Below are 21,407 nucleotides of genomic sequence, written 5' to 3' on the forward strand. Positions count from 1 at the left end.
CCAACAGGGCAGATGCCAGCTGAATATATTAATACTAAACAAGCTGCTTCCAGTAAGAGCAAAGCCCGGCCTGGAGAAAAGGCACAGTCAATGTGAAATTGAAACTCAAGCAATGATATGATCAATGTCCGCAATAATGAGCAGTAATCAAAGAAGAGTGTGAAAATGTAACAGAGAAGACAGAGAAGTGATGTAATCCTGGAACCATGAGCCGGAGGCAGCAGGGCTCAGGATGTTTGTGTTGGAAACCCGAGGACAAAGGACTGAGGAGCAGGGCAGGGTAAGCAGAGTTCCCACGGCGTCGTGTACCAGCCCTGCCCTGCCTCGCAGCCCCATCCTCCAGCCCTTTCCTCCAGTCCTACCATAGTGAACCCGAGCGAACTCTCAGATCTGCTCCAGGAATGGTGGGTTTTAACCTTCTACGGTCATACAGCCCTTTGGAACAACTAAAGAAACATAGGAATCCCTCTTTCAAATCCCGGAAAATGCACAAACGTTGTACATAACGGCAGAGATTCACAGACCCTTCCCAAAGCGTTTAACTGGTTCCCTTTCTCAAAATGCATGATTCAAACGGAAGAACCTAGTCTGAGTATCGCACATGATTCCAACAGAGGGAGAATTCTAGAAGGAGCCCTAGCCCATTTGCACTCTGTGATGTGATGTTCTGGCCACCCCACACGTCAGCTGTGTCCTCTGGCTGATCTGGTCCTCCATCCTGTTCCTCCCACTCCTGCCAGGCTGCTGTTCAAAGCTGACTCTCACTCACGAGCCTCTTTCCAGCTAGGTCCCGGTTCTCCAGTGGCCTGCTCCACACTGACTCAGCCTCCCTGCGCTACGTCCCTCTCCCTCCTCTCACTGTTGGCATGTGTCAGGCGTCACACAGTGATGTTCCCTATGTGCTGGGGACATACATCAAGCTCTCTCAGTGGTCCCCTGAAACTACCTCTTTCTGGGCCGAAAGTGAGCCAGAGAGCACTCGGGCCTCTGCCCCTACTAGGGGGTGGGCAGGACTCACAGCACAGCCTTCCTGCGCTTCCTCTGATGACAACTGTCAGCTTCCACAGCCAAGGCAGCAGGAAATGGATATAGCCAAAGCGGAGTTAAAAGTGCCCCCCACCTGCCACCCTATTTCAAAACAAGGTTTACATTATTTAATATGTTTCTAGTTACATCCAACCGTGCCTTTTCTTCTGATAAAAAAACACCTTGATAAAGTAGCATGCATTATTTGGGTCCACCCATTAGCGATGTCTGTATCACCTGAGAGTTTACTAGAAACATAAATCCTTAGGCCCCGCTGAATCGGAATCTCTGGGGAGAGACCGTGGAAGCTGTGTTCTAACAAGCCCCCCAGGAGGTTCTGACGAGGCTGAGATTCAGCAGCACTGCCTTACGCACCGTTTCTTACTCCCTGCTCACCGCTCACACAGGGCAGTCATGTCTCTGTTCTCACTGCTCTACCGTCGTCACCGGTCACCATGAGATGCACGTTGGCAAGTCCAATGAATACTATTCAGGCCTCACCTTTCAAATCCTTGGTACCGCTGGATTCGATGCTGCTGGTTACCTTTGAAATTTGACCCTGGAGAGGTTCTTTCTCTCTGCTGGTGTCAGAGACCCCACTTGGGAAGTTGATGGCAACCATGGAATCTGTATATATACACAGCCCTTCAGGGGTTCAAGGATACCTGATGCCCACCATGGACTCCCAATTAACCCCCTATTCTACTTTCCTGGTTTTCATGCTGGCTCATTCTCCCGGCTACTGACCTCTTTTTTCAGTTCCATGTTGGTGTTCCCATGGTCCATCCTTGGCCTACTGTCTTCCTCTTTCTGCGCCTCCTCCTGGGCGACTTCATTCACATCCTTGGATGTTACTGCCCTCCATATACTCATGGCTGCTACATGATCTCCAAATGGGCCTGTTCTCTGACCCTGAGACTCCTATCTAACTGTCTGCTAGTCATCTCCACTTGGATGTCCCGTAGGCATCTGAAATTCTCAAGCCCAAAACTTAAAATACCTGTCCTGAACCTCTGTCAGTTGGAAATACCTCCATGGGTGCAGCTATCAAGTCTGGAAATCTGGGGATTATTCTTGATTCTTTTCCCCACCCCAACCCCAAATCGCACGGTTCTGCCATCTAAAACGGTCCCTGAGTTTTCCCCTCCTTTCCCCTTGCCCCACACCTGTGTTCAGCTCTCATCTATTGGATGGGATAGTCTCCTGGTTCCAGTCCTTTCCCCTTACACCCAATTATTTTTCCAGTCACCCAGAGGCATTATCATGAGAGAGGAAATATTCATAGAAGGTTGTTATGATGATCTTATTTGGAAGAGAAAGGATAAGTGGAGAACATTTAAGATGTACGGTTCTGAGTTCTCTTTAATTAAAGAGATTTTAGTGCCTGGAAATGTTGCTATATAAGAACATATGATAGAATAATGGACCCACCCAAAGATGTTCATGTTGTAATTCCTGGAACCTGTGACTACATTACCATACACGGCAAGTGAGACTTTGAGATTAAATTAAGGATCTTGAGATAGGAGGGTATCCTGCATTATTTAGGGGGACCCAATGCACTCAGAAGGGTCCTTATAAGAGGAAGGCAGGAGGGTCAGAGAAAGAGAAGGAAAAATGATGTCAGAAGCACAGGGAAGGGAGGAATTGAGAAATAATGGAAGCAGGAGAGCAGAGGGGAATTCGAAGATGCTAAGTGCTGGCCTTAAAAATGGAGGAAGGAAGGGGCCACTAGCCAAGGAATGCAAGCAACCTCTCCGGGCCATTTATTACTGTAGCAATAGGACTGGTACGAAGGGGTTTGCTTACATTCATACCTATCAATTCAGCTCACCCGTATATCACGACGACAAAAAGAATTACAAAACAAAGGCTCGCATCCGTCTCTCACAGCCTTTTCTGTCAAACCGGGAAAATGCCCACTGTAGATGCTGTCACGTCACGACAGCAGGAAGAACCAGTCATCCTTATGAACGTACACCTGTCCTCTGGGCCAGAGACAATTTTTGCTCACACCTATTTGCTCCCTTTGCCTAAAAGATCTGAAAACCTTTCTCTGGGTTCTTGAAACTCTTAGGCTCATCACAGCTCATTTCAACTTCACCCTTGGTTTGTGGCTCCTCTGGCAGAACTGTACAGGGCACGGTCAGGAGAACAAGGCTAAGACTCCTCACCTTTCCCCTCACGTGTCTCAAGGCACTCATCTGCTGTTAATTACTCATTGCTTAGGTTCAGTTTCTTCATCATCTGCCTCTTCCCTATTTATCTAACTCATTGTCTGAGGTTTCATATGCTTGGAGGCAGGGCTTATGCACCTAATTATGAACCCAAGAAATCAAAAACAGACTAAGAGAACATCTTATGGAAGCTAAGAAAGCGCATAGCAACCTGAAAGATCCGGTCACTTCATCCTCCAGATCATGAAAGGGAAGCCCAGAGGGGTTAAATGGCTTGGTTAAAGTCACAGCTAGAGAGAGCTAAGACTGGCAAGACTTAATTTCCCATATTTCGACCCTGCAATAAATGGTAAAAAGCACGTCAATAATCACTGATTTTGAAATTTAGAGAAAGGAACCTAGTTATCTCCTGAAATTTAAGGAGATAAATTTCTCCCTCACTGATAGCTTACCCACAAAGAACACAGAATCCACCAACAGAAACCTTAGCAGGAAGCAGGTTCGGGGCTCATTGTGGCTACCAAGTAAGAATGCAGAGAGAGAGGTGACAGGGCCACAGAAACTCTACCAGGGGACATGCTTTCCTAGGAAGGGGTATAATGAAAAAGTGCCAACCTACAGTACAGTTATTTATAGTCACACAACAAAGGGATGACTTCAATGACACCTCCTGAGCTGGGAGAAAAGGCATTTCACAGATATCCAGATCAAGAGACTGTGTCCAAAAGTTTGCCTGGAAAACGACATGGCCCTCATCCAACAAGAGAATGTTTGCCTGGCCGTTTACCCTTGAGAAAACACACCACCATTTTGAGGAGGAAAAAACAAAAAGTGCGAAGATGCAAGGAAAGAAAGTCAGAATAATAATATAAAAACTAAAAAATACAATTAAGTTAGTATTTGTGCAGGACTCAGATGAGTCTAACTGGGGGCATAAAATATCTTTATAGACTCAATAGCCAATCTAAGAGTTTCTTCTTTATTTCTTTGGGAAGCACAGGATCAAACAGATCCTACATCCAGATCCAGTCACCGACAATGAGAGATGGTGATCTGCTTCCCTAGAGTTTCCTGGCAGCTGACCAGTTGGGCGCCGAATCAGGAAGGCTGTTTTGGAACACAGGGACTCCTGACCCCAGAGGACACCTCCAGCCTCGGCACTGGCACCGGCCTGTGTGGGGCCTGCTGCTCCAGTGTTCACCTCGGGCCAACTCTTTGAACCAGGACTGACCCCCTGAATCTCAACTACAGGAGTGCACTCTCCGCAGCCTGGCCTTTATTCCCCCCTAAGCCTCCTGGGAGCTGCTTTGACTTCCCAGAAAACACTTTTTAAAAGTCTGTTAAGATACTCTTTCCTCCCGAGGCTGGCCAAGCAATATGGCTCGATCCTCTTAATTTTATAGCCCAAAGGCTTTAGCTTCTCTTACGCTGCAAAGCAGAGAAGAGGGAGTAAATTCTAACACATCTAAGAGAGGGATAAAAACCCATGGCCACCCAAGGGGTAACACTCTGAAGAAAGTAGCTGAACATATTCAAAGCTTCAGATACCATCTGGGGTTTACATTTCAAACCAAATGAAAACGGTCAGTTGTTTACACAACGGCATAAATACCTCCACAGTAAAAGGGTCTAATTCTCTGAGCATTTTATTCTGTCCTCCGATCTGTAAAATGGAAATGATTCTTTCTCCTTCAAAGGAATACTGGGGAGATTAAACAGGCTTGTGGGCGTCACGAAGCACGCACAGCAGACACGCAGTGCCGTTCAGACTCTAGGAGGACTGCTAGGGAACCGTGTGCCCTGAGCGTTCCCGTGTGCTCACCTGAGACCACCTGTTTACTCCCACAGTTACATCAAATGTAATCATAATGTGAATTCCAGAGACCACACACAAAAAAGAGACGTGTAGCTACATCAATACTCAAAACTAAACAACTGGAAGAAAAATTTTAAACTTACGTAACAGACATTTAGTTTACCTTCACATAGAAAAGGGTTCTTACAAATCAACAAAAAAGATCCAGTACAAGAATGAGCAAAGGATATCAACAGGCAATGTGCATGAAGAATACAGATGACCGACAAATATTCAAAGAGATGCTCAACCTCACTAGAAACTGGGGAAATACAGATTGAAATGGCAGAGCGCTTGTATCCACACTTCAGGGGAAAGTAATCCGCCTGAGGAAAATCTGGAAAGCTGCTGTAAGAGCCGGCACTCAGTGCAAAGTTCCTTCTTTCTGGTTTTAAGGATCGCAGAGTGTTTTAGATGGTTGCCATCTGCTCAGCCCTTTCATTCTTAAATGTGAACAGGCAACCAAGAAATGCCAACCATTTGTGGAAGTCTGCAACGTGGAAAGGAGAAAGGTCAAAGCAAATAAACCAAAAAAATACACGTTTCAGGGAATGAATGAAAATGTGCAGGAATGGTCTTTCTTTTAGACACACACAGGGAAATCCTTGTAGACGAAATGATGTACTTACTGGGATTTGCTTCGAATTAATCCAGCAGTGCTGGGGGGGGGGGTCACCGATGAAAACACTGGCTTTATGCTGACAGTTGTTAAGGCTAAATATTGAGTACATGAGGGAATCATTATGCTACCCTCTATGTGTGTAAGTTTGAGATTTGTTTATTATACACAGAAGAGGGAAAGAGTGGCATATTATGAAAAAGGAAAATCAAAAAAAGAGCTCATGGATTCAAATATTTGATTGCTGCAATAAAAAAAGCCAATGGAAGAGTTAAAAAATAAAGTTCATTTCCAGGGGCACGGGCAGGGTGGGGAGAAAATTTTCAAGAGACAAAGAATATACAAGATCCCTGCAGGAGGTCCAACATCCAACCAATAGGAGGTCCCAGAGCAAAAGGAGAGAGAAAGAAGAAGGGAAAAGTGTCATTAAAGAAATATTACAGAAGAATTTCTTAGCTCTTAAGAACTTGAGCCTCTAGAATTGAGGAGCCTATCTGAAGGACTTGGGTGTCTGGGAGTGCCTTAACACGTTACTATGACATTTTAGATGAATCAAGAATCAAGATATAGCCCTGGCTGGTGTGGCTCAGTGAATTGAGCGCCAGCCTGCGCTCGAACTGAAAGGTCGCTGGTTTGATACCCAGTCAGGGCACATGTGTGGGTTGTAGGTCAGGTTCCCAGTAGGGGGAGTGTGAGAGGCAACCAACCAGTCAATGTTTCTCTCTCACATCAGTTTCTCTCCCTTTCTTTCTCTCTCCTTTTCTCTCCCTCTAAGATGGGAATAAAATAAATAAATAAATAAATATATATACATTAAAAGATTCAAGACAGAAAGAAAAAGAAACAGGTTTCTCAGAAGTGGCCATCCAAGAAACAGTCTGTCTTCACACTTTTAACTAGCACCTGGACTTGATGATTGTAAGTTCTAAAGGGAGACAGAAGCACTACTGATGGGGGAGAGGAGTTCTGGTGGGGGAGTGGAGGTGTGAGCAGGGAGGTGAAACATCTTAGCAGGAGATGGACTTAGGGGGGAAGCTGTGAGGTGGGAGTTCTAAAGGGGAGACAAGTTCTAAGTGCGCTGAAGATCTTCTAAGGGATGGGGGACAGATCCTAACAGGGGTACAACTTTTAATGGGGGGGACAGGGTCTAAGCAGGGAGAAGGTTCTTTACATTCTTATATCTACATCTATATATAAAACTACATATCCGTTTAAGAAATATTTTATTTATTTATTATTAGAGAGAGGGAAAGGGACAAAGAAAGGGAGAGAAACACTGATGTGAGAGATTTATCAGTTGGTTGCCTCTCGCACGCCTCCAACTGGGGACCTGGCTGGCAACCCGGGCATGTGCCCTGACCAGAAATCGAACCAGCAACCTTCGGTTCACAGGCCAATGCTCAATCCATTGAGCTACACCAGCCAAGGCTCTAACTACATATTCTTAATCAAATGTGAATTGAACATATAAGGAGTCAGAAATTCTCTTATATGTCCAGTTTCTGGATATTACTCAAAAATATCAGAACAAGGAAGTAAACTAATTAAAGGGATCCAGAAAATAGTGGATTCAACTCAGGAGATAAAAGAAGTCCCAGAACAGCGGAACAGCAGTGGGCTCCGTCAGGCCTCTAACAAAGTGTTTGATTTGGTTTCTGAGCAGCTGCTTCCATGGGCCCTGCCCCGGCGGCCCCTCAGCAACCTCTGGTAGCTTACAGTTTCTTCTAGGAGGATGCAGACCCTCGTGCCCTCTGCCGGAGCTGTGGAGCCAAGGCTCCCTCATCGCTCTTTCCCATAGTGAGATGGCGCTGATTGCAGTCAAGGGAGTTCTGCTTTGACCACAAATGCAGGTAACAGGTGTGGCTCAGGCCCCATCCCACTTGGCTCCTTTGAAGCCACCATGCCTCTGTCACCTCCACACAGGAGGCACAACACGGCGCAAAGAAGTGCGGCTGTGCTCGGCCCCTGAGGGCCCAGTCTGTTCTTTCCCAGGCCACGGTGGTCTCGAAATGCGAATGACTCCACGGTGAGGATGCTTGGAGCGCTGCCAGCCCAACTGAGGAAGTCTAGTAGCCGTTCTCCTCCCAGTGCAGCAAGGGCAGCTGTAGCAAGCGGGGCTGCAACGAGGGTAAAGAGAGGGCAGGGGCTTCCCCTGGGCAGTGCGCTGGATGGAAGGCAGCGAGGGGTGAAGGACTGGTGAGGGGGGTGAGCAGGGCGTGTTGATTTCTCTGATGCAAAGTAAGAGATGTAAGTGGGAGTGACGCTCAGCCCTCAACCCTTCCCACGGAAGCAAAGCAAAGATTCAAAGAAAGCATGACACTAGTTGGTTTACCAGTGTTCCTTCCAAGGAGACATATATTTTTAATAAACGATAGTTGCAATGAAAAAGAAAAAGGAAGTCCCAGAATGGCAGCTGTACATGGGGCCTGGAGGACAACCTGTGTAGACTGTTACACAGATAGGAAGATTTCCAAGAGGAAGATCCCCAAGAAAAAGATTCAGACTACGTAGTACCACAGAGTTTTTAAAAGGATCAAGGCAAAAAGATCAAGAAAAAAGTGCAACTAGAAATTGAAGGAAAAAAGTAAAAGCACGAAATAAAAAAAAAAGCACAGCACTGGCTTTTCAGATAGCAATATTCTCATTATACTGTACAATGTGGAGGCCAGAAAACACTGTCTTTAGCTTATGAAATCAGAAACACCAATATGAGTGTAATTTTTCATTATAATAACCTAACAGAGGGTCTGAAAGTAGTAGCAGAACTATGAAATGAGGAAAGAGATGGTACTGTATCGTATTAGAGCAGGAAGTCCACAGAGACATGTCCAAAACTGATAAAAATCAAGAAATGGCCACACAGAGTGTTTGACTAAACGGAACGAGACACCTAGCTACATGGGAGAACCCCCGGAAGACACTCAAGTTAGCACTGATTTCTGCTGATGAGCTCTGTTGTACTGATTGCTTTTTCAACTTGGTGGCTCTAGGCCAGGCTGCCAGGGTCGGAATCCCTGACTCTCTCACTTACTAGCTTTGTAACACTGGCAAGTTACTTAGCTTCTTCATGTCTAATTCATCGTCTATAAAATGGAGATAATATCTGTGTAATAGAGAGATTATATTAAAACAATCCACATAAAACATGTAAAAGCCTGGCACATATTAATAAAATAGGTTTAATAAATATTTGGATCAAAATTAATGAAAAATACATTAAAAATGATATGAATAAATGATAAGAAATGCTATCAAATAATCTAGAAGAACATAAAATATGATAAACTGAGAGCAAAATCGTTACAACTCAGCCTAGGTAAGATGACCATATGTGGGTGAGCCCTCCACCAAGCAGCCTTGGGAACTCACCCAAGCTGTGCCTTCTCCTCCAGGAAGATGTCCCTGTCACTCCCGCTGACAGTGACCATCCCTAACTCCTTCTGCGAGCTCTCCACTCCCAGCCACTTCTTTCCTCTAGCACATGCCTAACACACACCACTTAGAGCTTCTCTTCTCCAGAATAAATAGCGTCAGTTCCTTCCACCATTGCCCACAGGCCATCTTGTACGCCCGCTGGCATGATGGTCAGCCTAGACCAGCTAAGTTCTCATGCGCCACTTGAGTTATTTGACTGAAAGCACCCTCCACCCATCCCAGATGGCAGGCCTCACGCTCCTGTCTCCTTTCCATTTCTGCCGGTGCGGCTACCTTGAGGCTGTCATCACCTCTCAGGCACCTGCTACCTGCCAGGCCAGCAGCTCCCATGCACCCTCTGCCATGCCCGTCAGCCCCTCCTGACGTGAGCCCGTCAGACCGTCTCAGCTCTGATCACATCTCCTCCTCCTCTGACGCTACCCAACACAGCCCACACTCCTCCAAAGACTGAAATGCCAGGACAATACCTGGTCCGTAACTAACCTCAGTGCTGAATTCCTTGTCTTCCCTGTTCACCCCGCTCCCCACTCCTCCCTTCCTGTGCCCGGTGCTGCCCTTTGAAGCTTCAGGACGAGTTCAGCGAAGGTTTTGATCGGGATGTTTCCCTCATGGCACTCTTGGGTACTGTGGTTCAACTGATTGCCCCGTCCTCCCCCGTCAGGGCGCCGCCCCTGCAGACCAGCACTGCGGAAGCAGGACTGGATTTCTCTTCGCGTGAGGCACAGCACCCACCACAGTGCCCCGAAACCACCAGCTCTCAAAAGGTGCTCGGGAAGGGGTGAGTAATGAGGCGAGGCTGTCGGTGGTGGTGCCGACAGCCTCCTCTTCCCTCATTCAGAATGCTATTTTCTTCAGTAGTCACGCCTAACATTTGGTACTTTCTGAACCAGTGGACAACATCTTCGCTCTTGAGCAGAACCAGGTGCCTCCCACTTCCTGTCTTTGTGTGGTTTTTCTGACCAGGAGCGCAGGACTTCGCATTCCATCTCCACTAGAAGTGCTTTGAGGGTGGAAGCTGTCACCTCCTGCAAGTTTGCAAGTGCCTGACGGTAAAAGGTTAGAACTGGAAGGCCCAGAAAGGCCATCTAATTTCATGAGTCTCTTTTCCACCTCCAAGGGGCCCTCCAGGTCTGCTCAGACAGACCCTAACAGGAAATGCACCGGCAACCAAGACTCACACAGTAGAAAGGCTTGGCCTGGGGGCAGATGCCTCCCACAAGGCCATCCTCAAAAAGCAGTCAAAAGTGGCACTTTTCTGTGTGTGGTCCCCATGTTGGAAGAACTTAATGTTACTTATGGTTAGGACCATTAGTAACTCTTTCATATCAAGCCAAGTTTTATCTTCCTATTATGTCTACTTGCTGAGAAGCACAGAATAAATTCACCTAATGGTTGCGTGTCAACCATTTAAATAGTTGAGAACAGCTATGGCGCTGCCTTCACGTCCCTTTTTCAGACACGAAGTATGGCGAGGGCCTCGAACACTAGTGTGTTAGGGTAAGAAGGACGTAACTCAAACTCTAACCAAAGAATACAATCAATGGTATGGAAACAGAATTAAGAAAAATGTTAGAACACTATTCTAAATGTTTCCAACCACGAGGGCATGTGTTCTAGAAGCTCTTTGGTGCCCCTGGTAAAATCGCAACTACCATGTATGGAGCTATGGGAGCTCTTAACCAAGCAGGTAGCTAGGAAATGTCCATTTATGGAAGTTTGAATGTAGTACGCACAAGCACAGGAATATCGCTTCCACTGCATCGCAAACCACAGGGAAGGCAGTTTCAAAGCAGCTTATCAGATACTCGCTTGCGGTTTGCTATAAGCCTTTAGGTCTTTGATGTACATGAGTAAGACCACTGACCTCCATCTTGCCTTTTCAGATTAGCCCCGAGAATCCTCTCATCCAGAGGTAGGTGGGTTTGCCATGCCCTCTGAAAATCCAGGCTAATGGAAAAGGCGGTGTGGCAGAACTGTGGATGGATTTGCTTTCCCCACCATTGAGCTCCCAGCAGCAGGAGCTGCAAGACATTCCTAATTCACCAGATTAGCAAATGACCCACTGCTCTGTCATAACAAGACTCAAGGTCAGAACTCAGCAGCACAGTGAAGGGTTGCAACAGCTAAATACCCTTTGATGGGCCTCTTCCCGGTTGCCCATTGTCTCCACCCCCTTGCTTTTGGGGGAACAGCAGCCTTCTTTCTTTGAGCAATCACTACTCCTCTAGTTCCTAATATGTGGAGCTAGGAAGGGGTGCCACTCATGGGACTCCACACACCCCAAACCAGGCCAGAGTCCTGCCTTAGGGCTTTTTAAACTGGAGCTATGGTTGGCACAGGAAGAGGAGGGAGACGTGGGAGAAGGAAGAGCCCTCTCTCAAACAGAAAGGCTGTGCCAGTGGGTGCCGGGCACTCCTTATAGTGGAAGAGTAACGAGGCAGCAGTGAGATGGAGACCCCGAGGCCCTCGGAACTGCGGGTACCTGAGCACTGGCTGTCCAGCCTCTCCTTTGATTCAGTGAGCTACCCCAGGATCCCTTCTGTAAAGCTCCCTTTTAGCTGACGTTAGATGAAGATGGGCTTCTGTCACTGGCACTAGCAACAGTCCTGACAGCCAATACAAGAGCCAGCCTGGAGGGTATGGTTTCAAAGCAACTGGTCTAGCATTTCGGCTATTTTACACTTGATCCAACCAACATTTACTGAGCGCTAATTATGTGCCAGGCGTGGTTCCAGATGCCAGAAAATACAAAGATGAAAAAGGCATGGACTTTGATCTCGAAGAATTCAGCCTCCTACAGTCAGAGGCTTGGAACACTCATCCCATCAGAAGTTAAGTGTCTAACATCTTGGAAGACAAGATGAAGACAAGACAGGAGTATCTAACATCTGAGAGAAATACATTTTAAACGGCCTTACTTAGTTAAAATTAGGTTGTCGAAAGAATCTAAAATCCTGGACATTTTAAGTGACTAACTCAGCACAAGCTCAACAGAAGAAAAAGGGAAGCAGGGAGGACACCGAAGACATCCAAAAGCCACAATACGTTACAGCTGCAACAGCACAGGAGCGTGACAATCACGGCCACTTCAGACCCCGACACAGTCCTTGTTGCGATAAGACACACACTCACGATTTAGAAACGATGGGAAAACATCTAAAGACCACTAGGCTCCGAAAACCTGACAGACGGAGAGAGCTGAGGCGGATGGGGGAAAGGGACCTGGTTGCCCTGATGGCTTTTCCAGGACCTGTTTCCAGGACGGACCCTGGGAGAACCGGGTATTCACTGAACGGCAGGATTTACCAGGTCACAGTCTAAAATGCCTGGCGAAGAGCCACCGGGCCTCTAATTGTACTGGACATTAATAGCTGCCAAATAAGTCCTCTGGCTCGCATCTCAGTTCAAATACTCCAATGTCTCTGAAAGACCTGAAGGCCAGGGTCACAGGGTCAGGGTCAGTGATGAAGGCAACAGTTACTTCTGATACTGACAGGCCGTTTCTGACAGGCCAGACAGCAGCGGTTTGTAGATCACCTGCGAGAACGTCTGGGATGAATAGGCCTTTTCACTGCCTTCCTCTCTCAAGCCTCTTTTGTAGAGGGATGTAGGTAGCAACAAAGGAGAGATTTATCACCAGGAGCCCATTGGGCAGCTGTTTTCTTGTTGTCCCTTGTTTAACTTCTCTCAAGAAAGCAGAGTTATCTGCCCAGCTAAGCAGGTGTTTAAGGCAGGTGATTTTGTTTCCATTAATTTTCTGAAGTAATAGTAAACCAGACTAGAGGGTTACCTCACGTGCTCATGGGAAACCTTAACCCCGTGCCTGCCAGATCGCAAGGGGCGTGCTGTGGGACGGATGATAGTGTCTGCTCTCTCGGTCCTAAAATCTTCAAATCTCTAATTCTGCTAATAAGGAGACCTTGAGAGTCACTGCCTGTCCCTACCCCATGGCATCTGAATTTTTTCTTCTTTAATAATGTGTTAGGTATAAAGTGAAGTTGGGGGCCTTCGGGAGAAACCAGGTTAAGAGAAGCATTACTGTTCATTCCAAAGCTCAGATAAACCATCACATTAATGATTATCACAGTTTCATGTTCCAAGCTACTGTGAGGGAGAGGTTAACATAAAATATGAAAAAAAAAATTCTGCTTTCATTTTAAAGCCTAAGGCTTTGTAAACCTTTAAATTTACCCAGCAGCTCTGGATGGGCTTTCCAATCTTTCTACGATCTCCTCTATGATCACAGCGCGCGTTCTGCACTGGACTTGTGTCATTAGCTGCAGGTGAATCTTCCTGCTCTTCCCCTCCATCCTCAACTGTCCACAGCCAGTGCCCACTGGTGGGCCACAGAGAACCCCCACATTTTTCTATATGCCTGACAAAGTCCTGAAGCCTTTGGTGCCTTAGTCCTTTGATTACCTTTAATTTTCTCCTACTGTAGAGCCATTATCATAAGGAGCGAACATTCGATGGCACATTTCTTTCTCTTTATCCGTGTAGTCCCTGTAACAGCTGTAAAGAGAAATGCTGTTAGAGAAGACCTGTCTTTGTAGGAGGTGACATCTGGTGGCTGGAATTCCCCACTCTGGTCCGCTGAATTAGCAGGGGGTGGAAGCAGTGGAGAGGTAGCGGGGACAGTGGAGGTTCCCACGAGCTGTTAAAGAAGCCCTTGGACAAAAGTCTGTTTCTGAAAAGATGGCTGCCTGGACGCCAGGAGCCCCCGCCGGTGAGGCTGCCAGGTGGAGTCTTGCCGAATGATGCCTCGCACTCAGGAGCCACTAACTTATCTTGATATTTTCTTGCTAAAGAATGGTTAGATTCCAGAGTTTCTACATCTAACCTGACAGGATACTTATAAATAAAGGGCCCAAAATGCAACAGCTGGATGCAAATATAAGAGGTGTGACTACTCCAGTCTTTTTTAATGTCCAGAAAGCTTTAACTTGACAATTTGGATTGAATGTTTAATGTTAACAGGTGAGAGAAATTCACCAATACAGAAGAATAAAGAAAAATCCTAAAACAGTGGGTATATTATGGGATGATGGAATTACGAGTGATTTCTATTTATATGCTGACATTGTCAAAGTTTCGTATAATGAACATGAAACTTCTACGATCATAAAAAGTTACATTTCTGAAAGACTGACACAAGTACATATATCACTTGGGTAATGAGAAAGTCACCCTATGGGTATGAATCGGACCTGGAAGTTCCATTGCAGGTCAAAGCAGGGCCCATAAAGCACCTTTCTGCAGTCAGCTGACAGGAATAGTTCTGTGTTGGCAGCAAGTAGAAAGTATCTGAAGGACAATCCCTTTTGAAAAATTACATCAGCCCTCCTCTTTCGCTTGCTTTCAGGGGGCAGGGTGAAATAAGGAGGCGGGAAATGATCCAGACAGGTGTAGTTTGGAAGTTTGATCCACTCCCCCGCTGGGAGCCGCTGGTTTAGGGTACTGAGCACTTCATGAAGCTAGCTCTAGGGGGCGCTGCCTCATAACACGTGCTGGACAACATACCCAGGTGGAGAGACCACAACTGTAGGTGCATCACACATCTCTTCCTCTGTTTGCAGGAGTGCAAACACAGGCCTCACCTGGCCAGTTTCTTCAGCTCGTTATTGATGTCATGATTGAAAGGCTGTTCCTTTTGGGCTCGGACTAGAAAATCCCGGGCCTTCTGATACTCAGTCATGATGAGACAGGCCTGTCCAAGGACAGAATTTTAAAAGCATTCTTAGGAAAGAGCACTTCTGCAGTGCCCAAGTTCAACACCACTGCCACCTTTTCTTAGGTGTTTGTTCCCAAGTCGCTGTCCACCAACTCACCTGTCCACACCGGAAGAGGGCTTTGGCATTCTTTTGGTCAATAATCAGAGCCTGCTCTCCACAGTGCAGGGCCCTGGCGGGTTGTTCCAGCTTCAGGTATGTAAAGGAGAGGTTAAGGAGAACAAGCAGCTTGGCAGCTTCCACCAGGTGCTGCTCTTCAGGGGCTGCTGAGCGCCGGCGGAGAAGCAACAAGGCCTGTGGAAAGGAAAGACAGGTGGTCAAGGGGACTGACATAATCTTATACACAGGAAACTCTAGGAATACACACACACACACACACACACACACACCAAAAACCCCTTAGAGCTAACATATTAGTTCAGCAAAGTTTCAGGACACAAAACCAATACACTAGTTAGCTGTATTTCTATGTTCTACCAATAAACAACTCTACTTACAGTATCATCAAAAAAATAAAATAAGTAGCAATAACTTTAAAGTGCAAGTCTTGTACAATGAAAACTACAAAACATTGTTGGAAGAAATTAAAGGCTTAAAGAAACGGAAAGGTAACTCATCTTCATGGGTCAGAAGACTTGATGCTGGTAAGATGGCAATATTCCCAGCTGACCTACAGATCTCTGCAACCACGCCAAAATCTCAGCAGCGTTTTTCTTTCTTTCTTTCCTTCCCTTTTCCTTTTCTCCTTCCTTCCTCCCTCCCTTCCTTTGCAGAAATGGACAAGCTGATCTGAAAATTCATATAAAAATTTGAGGGACCCTGAATAGCAAAACAATATTGAAAAGAGAAGGTGGGAGACTCACCTTTCTAATTTCAAATTTGAAATTGAAATCAGAGGGACATTCTAAGTTCAAAACTTAATACAAAGCTATAGTAACCAAGCCAGTGTGGCACTAGCGTAAGGACAGACATACAGATCAATGGAGTAGGGCTGACAGTGCGGACTGCAAGTGCAGAAAAACAACCCTATACGTCTATAATCAACGGATTTTCAACAGGGCGCCAGCACCATTCAATGGAGAAAGAGCAGCCATTTCAATACATGGTGCTGAGATGACTGGATATCAACATGCAAAAGAGTAAAGCTGGACTCCAACCTCGTACTAGGTACAAAAATTAACTCAAAATGGATCACAGACCTAAATGTAGGAACTACACTGGAAGACTCTTGGAAGAAAATATAGATGTAAATCTTTGTAACCTTAGATCAGACAATGGTTTCTTAGACATAACACCAAAAGAATAACCAAAGAATAAACGTCATCAAAGCTTTTTGATGGGTATTTATCAAAATTATCCATCAAGAACCTCATCAAAATGAAAAACTTTGGTGCTTCCAAGGACACTATACACAAAGTGAACAGAGAGAATGAAGAGGCTGGCTGATGTTTAAGAAAAATCACTATTGCCATCAATCACTGGTCAGAGCCGACAGCGCACAACGGTTTACTGTGGTCATTATCTATGCCTGCAAATGACGGATTTCGTACGTCGAATAAAAAGGCAGTTGTACATCCCTGAAAAGATAAAAAGAGTAAAATAACCCACAGATTGGAAGAAAATATCTGCAAATCATATCTGATAAAGGCTTAGTATCCAAGATATAGAAAGAGCTTTTACAACTGAACAATAAAAAAGACAGCCCAATTAAAAAATGGGCGAAGAACTGAATAGACATTTCTCTGAAGAAAACACACAAATGGCCAGTAAGCACATGAAAGATGTTCGACATCATTGGTCATCAGGGGAATGCAAACCAAAATCACAGTGAGACGCCCCTGCACACCAACTAGGAAGACCAGAGGGCCCAGCACAGATAACGCCCCTTTTTATTACAAAGTCTTTTACTACAAAATCATAAGCATGCAATTCTGTAACATAACAGCATCCCACTCAAGCACACTGTATGACATTTTAGGTGAAGTGTGCAAATTAAAACTATAAATTATTACACCCATATTATCACCCTACCGACCACACTCAAGCAGACCATACTTCTGTAGGAATGTGTATATGTATGTTTTTAATAGTAAAAAGTCACAATTTTGCTATTTAGTGTCACAAACTGTGCTTTGACTCATATTTCTCCAAGCTAATCGAAGGGTGTGAGGAGGCCCACTGGGCCCTGCACAAAATATGGAATTTTTGTGTAAGCGTCATGAATCTGCTGGTCCTGCTTGCACAAGGGCCATGCTAACCTTGGGTGCCGCCCCAATTTTAGTGCGTGTGCTGTCGCAATGAGCACAGGAAGGCTGTAGTGTTAAAAATGGAAAACAAGTGTTTATGAGAAACCCTTGTATTGTTCGTGGGGATGGGAAATGTTGTAGCCGCTAATGAAAATGGTATGACAGTTTTTCAAAAAGTTAAACATCGAATTACCGCATGACTCAGCAACTGCACTCCTAAGCACATATCCAAGAAAAATGAAAACATGAGTCTAAACAAAAGCCTGTAGGCAAATATTCAGAGCAATATTATTCGTAACCACCAAAAAGTGGAAACCGCCCAAATGTCTCCCAACTAATGAATGGACAAACAAAAGGTGGGAGGGCTTATATACGACAGAATATTCAGCCTTAAGGAGGAATGAAGTTTGGTATACATGCTACAACATCGATGAACCTTGAAAACATTACGCTAAGTGAAAGAAGCCACTCACAAAAGAACAAATATTGTATGATTCCACTCATGAGTGTCCGTAACAGGCAAATTCATGGAGGCATGAAGTAGAATAGACTGGGGGGAAGGGGAAGCGGGAATGGGAGTTATTACTTAGTGGGCAGAGAATTTCCGTGTGGGATGATGGGTACGTTTTGGAAATGCATAGTGCACATGGTGACACCACTTTGTGCATGTACTTAATGCCGCTGGATTGTACACCTATGATGATTAAATTGGCAAATGCATTAAAATGGTAAAAGTATGCACATTTTACTACAGTTTAAAAATGAAATTATTATTTTTCAAAAGGAATGAAGTACTCATACATGCTACAACACAGATGAATCTTGAAAACATTGCCAAGTGAAGGAAGCCAGACACAGAGGACCATGTATTTAATGATTGTATTTACATGTGATGTCCAGAATAGGCAAACCCATAGACAGGAAGTAAAATAGGGCTGCCAAGGGGTGTGGGGAGAATGGTTAACTGCTAATGGGTATGGGGTTTCTCCTGGGGGTGATGACGTGTGCTGGAATTAGACAATGGTGACAGTGGCACACCCCTGTGAATATATTAAAGATCAATGAACTATACACTTCACAAGTGTGAATTGAACAGTATGTGAATTATATCACAACAATAGTAAGGCAAAAAGTGATGAAGGCAAAACCTGGACAGTGTCAGTGTGACTGAGAGAAGGTTCCACTGGAACCCGCTAGCAGGATGAAGAACTGGATAATGTGTCAGAGAAGATGGCCTTTTAGGTAGAAAGCCACGAGCTTTCCTTTGTCTTCCCTTTTCTAATTCGTCATCCATTACACAAGTTTCTGTCTGCCGCCCTCACACCTTCCACATTGATTCAGGTTTCAGACCCCCAACCTGGGTCTCTCACCTGAGCTCTGGTCTACATTTGTCACCTAGAACCAGTCTCCTACCGGCCATCTTTACCTGGCTGTTTTCATACGTAATCAAAACTAAAGTTAACGAATCTCTTCTTTCCTAGTCATTCTTGTTTTAAACACTTCTCAGACCAGAACGCTTTATGTAATAACACTCTTTGTTTCCTTCATCACTTAAATATAAACCTTCAAGGTTAGTAGTTCATTTTTTGAAAGTATAATATTTCCAGAACTTTTTCTTTATTTGTACAACTCACACCTCCTTAAACATATTCCTGAATCCCTGTAACAGGGTTAGTTGCAAAAGGCCTTGTACAGCGCCTAACACGGAACAGATATGCATTAAGGGAAGCCTGTCCCTTCGACATGTGCTGCGTACATGGTGTTTAATCATCACTTGGCAGGAGGAGCCCTCTAGTGTTTACCTATTCCTGTGATGTCACTATTCCCACCATGGCTGATTCAAGTTTGCAAAAATTCCTGAGAATTTTATAATTGGCTCTTGTGGGCTCCACCCTTACCTGCATACTGCTAACCACTGCCTCTTCCCCAAATATTACTTTTATCAACTCCCTCCTCCTCAGTGGGTCCCTTCCATTCTCTCCCTCATTTAGACACATCTATATACATTTAAGCATCTTGCCGAATCCGATTCCTTTTATTTCACTATTTTTCTAATGTAGCATGTGTTTTAGACTAGGCATCCACCAACTGACCCGAGTAGTCTCCATTCACTTCTGTATCTTTGCTCACTCTTTTCTCTTGTCCAGAGTTAACCTCTTCCCCTCTATTTTCTCTGCCATTTCACCCCTCTAGGCTTGGCTATAGTGTCATTTCTTCCAAGAAGCCAATACCAGATATTCTAACCTATAAAAATATTCCTCTCCCCTGAAAAGCTACAGTACTAGTTACCACAACCAAATGAAATTCTTGAGAGCAAGGGCCCTGCCTGATAGTCTGTGTGTCCCACACGAGGCTGAGCAAAAGCCTGAAAACACAGTGGCGCTAATAAACGCTGCTGCTCTGAAGACTGGGATGATTTCTAAGAGAAACAGGTATGCGAAGCCCCTGGCTGAGTGAGGATGACTTCACGCATCGTCCCTTCCTGCATCGTCCCCTCTCCTGCCCTAAGTAGTAGAAAGGTATAGTCCAACGAGAACAAAGAACAGGAAGAGGACCAGTGACAAACCCAATGTGTCAAGAATGGATGACAGCGTTGTGACTGACTTGGCAGACAGGAGCACCAATATAAAGGGGCTGGTCTGCAGTGCAGAGCCCCGAGGGCCCTGGGGACTAGAACTAGGAATCCGAGCCATCAGGGCCAGAAGTGAGGCTGGACGGTGGAGGACACACTGACCGTTCCCTCCCACTCCCTGTCCCTATGGGTCCAGATGCCCACACCTTCCCACTACCTCAACAATCGGGAGTGTCTATTTTCTAGACAGATGGAACCGAAGAGGCTCTCGATTCAGGGACAGCATACAGAGCAGAGGGCAGGAAGAAGGGATGATGGTAACAGGGGTATTAGAGGACAGTCTCAGTAACAGCCAGTGAGACCTTCTGTCCTGTTTCCCTGTTCAGCTCTCAGGACACTGTAGCTAGGCGTTTGCCCTGGGCAGGAGGTGGAGAACCAGATGTCCCCAGAGCAAGCGCCTGTGGGAGTCTACCCAATCACAGTGCAACCGGCCCCACCAAGGACTTCGAGTTTCCAGTCAGCTTTTAATGCCTCTTTCAAATCCTAAAGGACAGCCAAAGGTCACCAAACATTTGGGGAAAGGCTCTGTGGGAGAGGAGGCCTCCTATCTCCTAGGAGCTATTCCCCCTTCTTCCATGGTAATAGGATTTTTTGCTGGGAGCGTGTACAACCAGAATAGAGATATGTGCTAGCCTTCCTGGTATCTGGTTACGGCCCGGAGAACAGGTCCTGGAAAACATAATTCAGTGCAAGGGTCATAGGTACATGCCCTCAGCCCTCTTTTCTGTCCTACTGCCTAGAACTTAGGGGCCACCATCCTGGACCACAAGGCCCAGAGCCCCACCCTAGAAATAGGCAGACAGCGAGACGGAAGCAGCCCGGGAACCTGAGAGCACCGCGGAGCAGAGCTACTAAGAAGCCCTCCTTTCACATGAGTGAGACGTACCTATCTTTTGGTCACTTACTATGAGTCTCTGTGACTTGCAGCCAAACCTAATGCACATGGACACAGTCTCTAATGGACAGAAAGCCCAACAAACAGAAAAAGGATTGAGGTTTTAAGAAAAATTCAGATGCAAACGGAAAATGAAAAAAAACTTGAAAATTACAATCGATACTCTGAAAAGGTGAGCAGATAACACATTCATGAAACAAGAACAGATGCTGGGAAAAGGAAGCAAAGAGCTCTCGAAAGTTGAAAAAAATGAAGAACTTACTAGAAAAAATAGCAAATAAAGTCCAGAAAAGCTGCCAGAGAGTGGAATAAAAAGGAGAAAGATAGAAATTGGGAGGAAGAAAATAAAAAAGGAAATCTAGAGGCTCAGTGTGGACGATCTGATCATCAATTCACAAGGAGTTCCAGAAAAGAGAGAAGACAGAAATGGAGTAAATTACCAAAGAGCCCCAAAGTTTCCTGGAGCTGAGGACAGATCTCCTGAGTGAGGTGATACACCATTAGCTCAATATAACAAATTTAAAAACACAGACATGCACACACAGGCACACCACTGTAAAATTTAAAAATAACACAGGAAAAAAGATCCTTAAATCCCTACAAGAAAAATAAATTAGTTGGGTATAAAGGAATAGGAACCTAAGTGGTATTAGACAAGTCTAAAAGCTGGAATATTCTTCAAAATCTGAGGATGGTGACTTGAATTCTGCCTCCGGGAATTCTGTACTCAGTTACATTACCTGTTACATGAGAAGTATAAAGTATACGAGGTCTGTCTGGAGAAAGTCCAGCC

The 21,407-nt window shown here is 45.4% G+C and overlaps 1 protein-coding gene across 1 annotated transcript in view; it reads right to left on the minus strand.

The window, feature by feature from the left end:
* Nucleotides 1–21,407, minus strand: part of FKBP6 (FKBP prolyl isomerase family member 6 (inactive)) — a 53,751-nt gene that overhangs the window by 5,486 nt on the left and 26,858 nt on the right. The window contains exons 7-9 of the mRNA XM_045204631.2: nt 14,941–15,135; nt 14,710–14,819; nt 13,532–13,624 (exon numbers count right to left, since the gene is read on the minus strand). Coding sequence (XP_045060566.1) covers nt 13,534–13,624; nt 14,710–14,819; nt 14,941–15,135 — 396 coding nt within the window. The 3' untranslated portion in view covers nt 13,532–13,533. The remainder of the gene's footprint in view (nt 1–13,531; nt 13,625–14,709; nt 14,820–14,940; nt 15,136–21,407) is intronic.

This window comes from Desmodus rotundus, chromosome 1 (assembly GCF_022682495.2).
Source record: "Desmodus rotundus isolate HL8 chromosome 1, HLdesRot8A.1, whole genome shotgun sequence".
Taxonomy (NCBI): domain Eukaryota; kingdom Metazoa; phylum Chordata; class Mammalia; order Chiroptera; family Phyllostomidae; genus Desmodus; species Desmodus rotundus.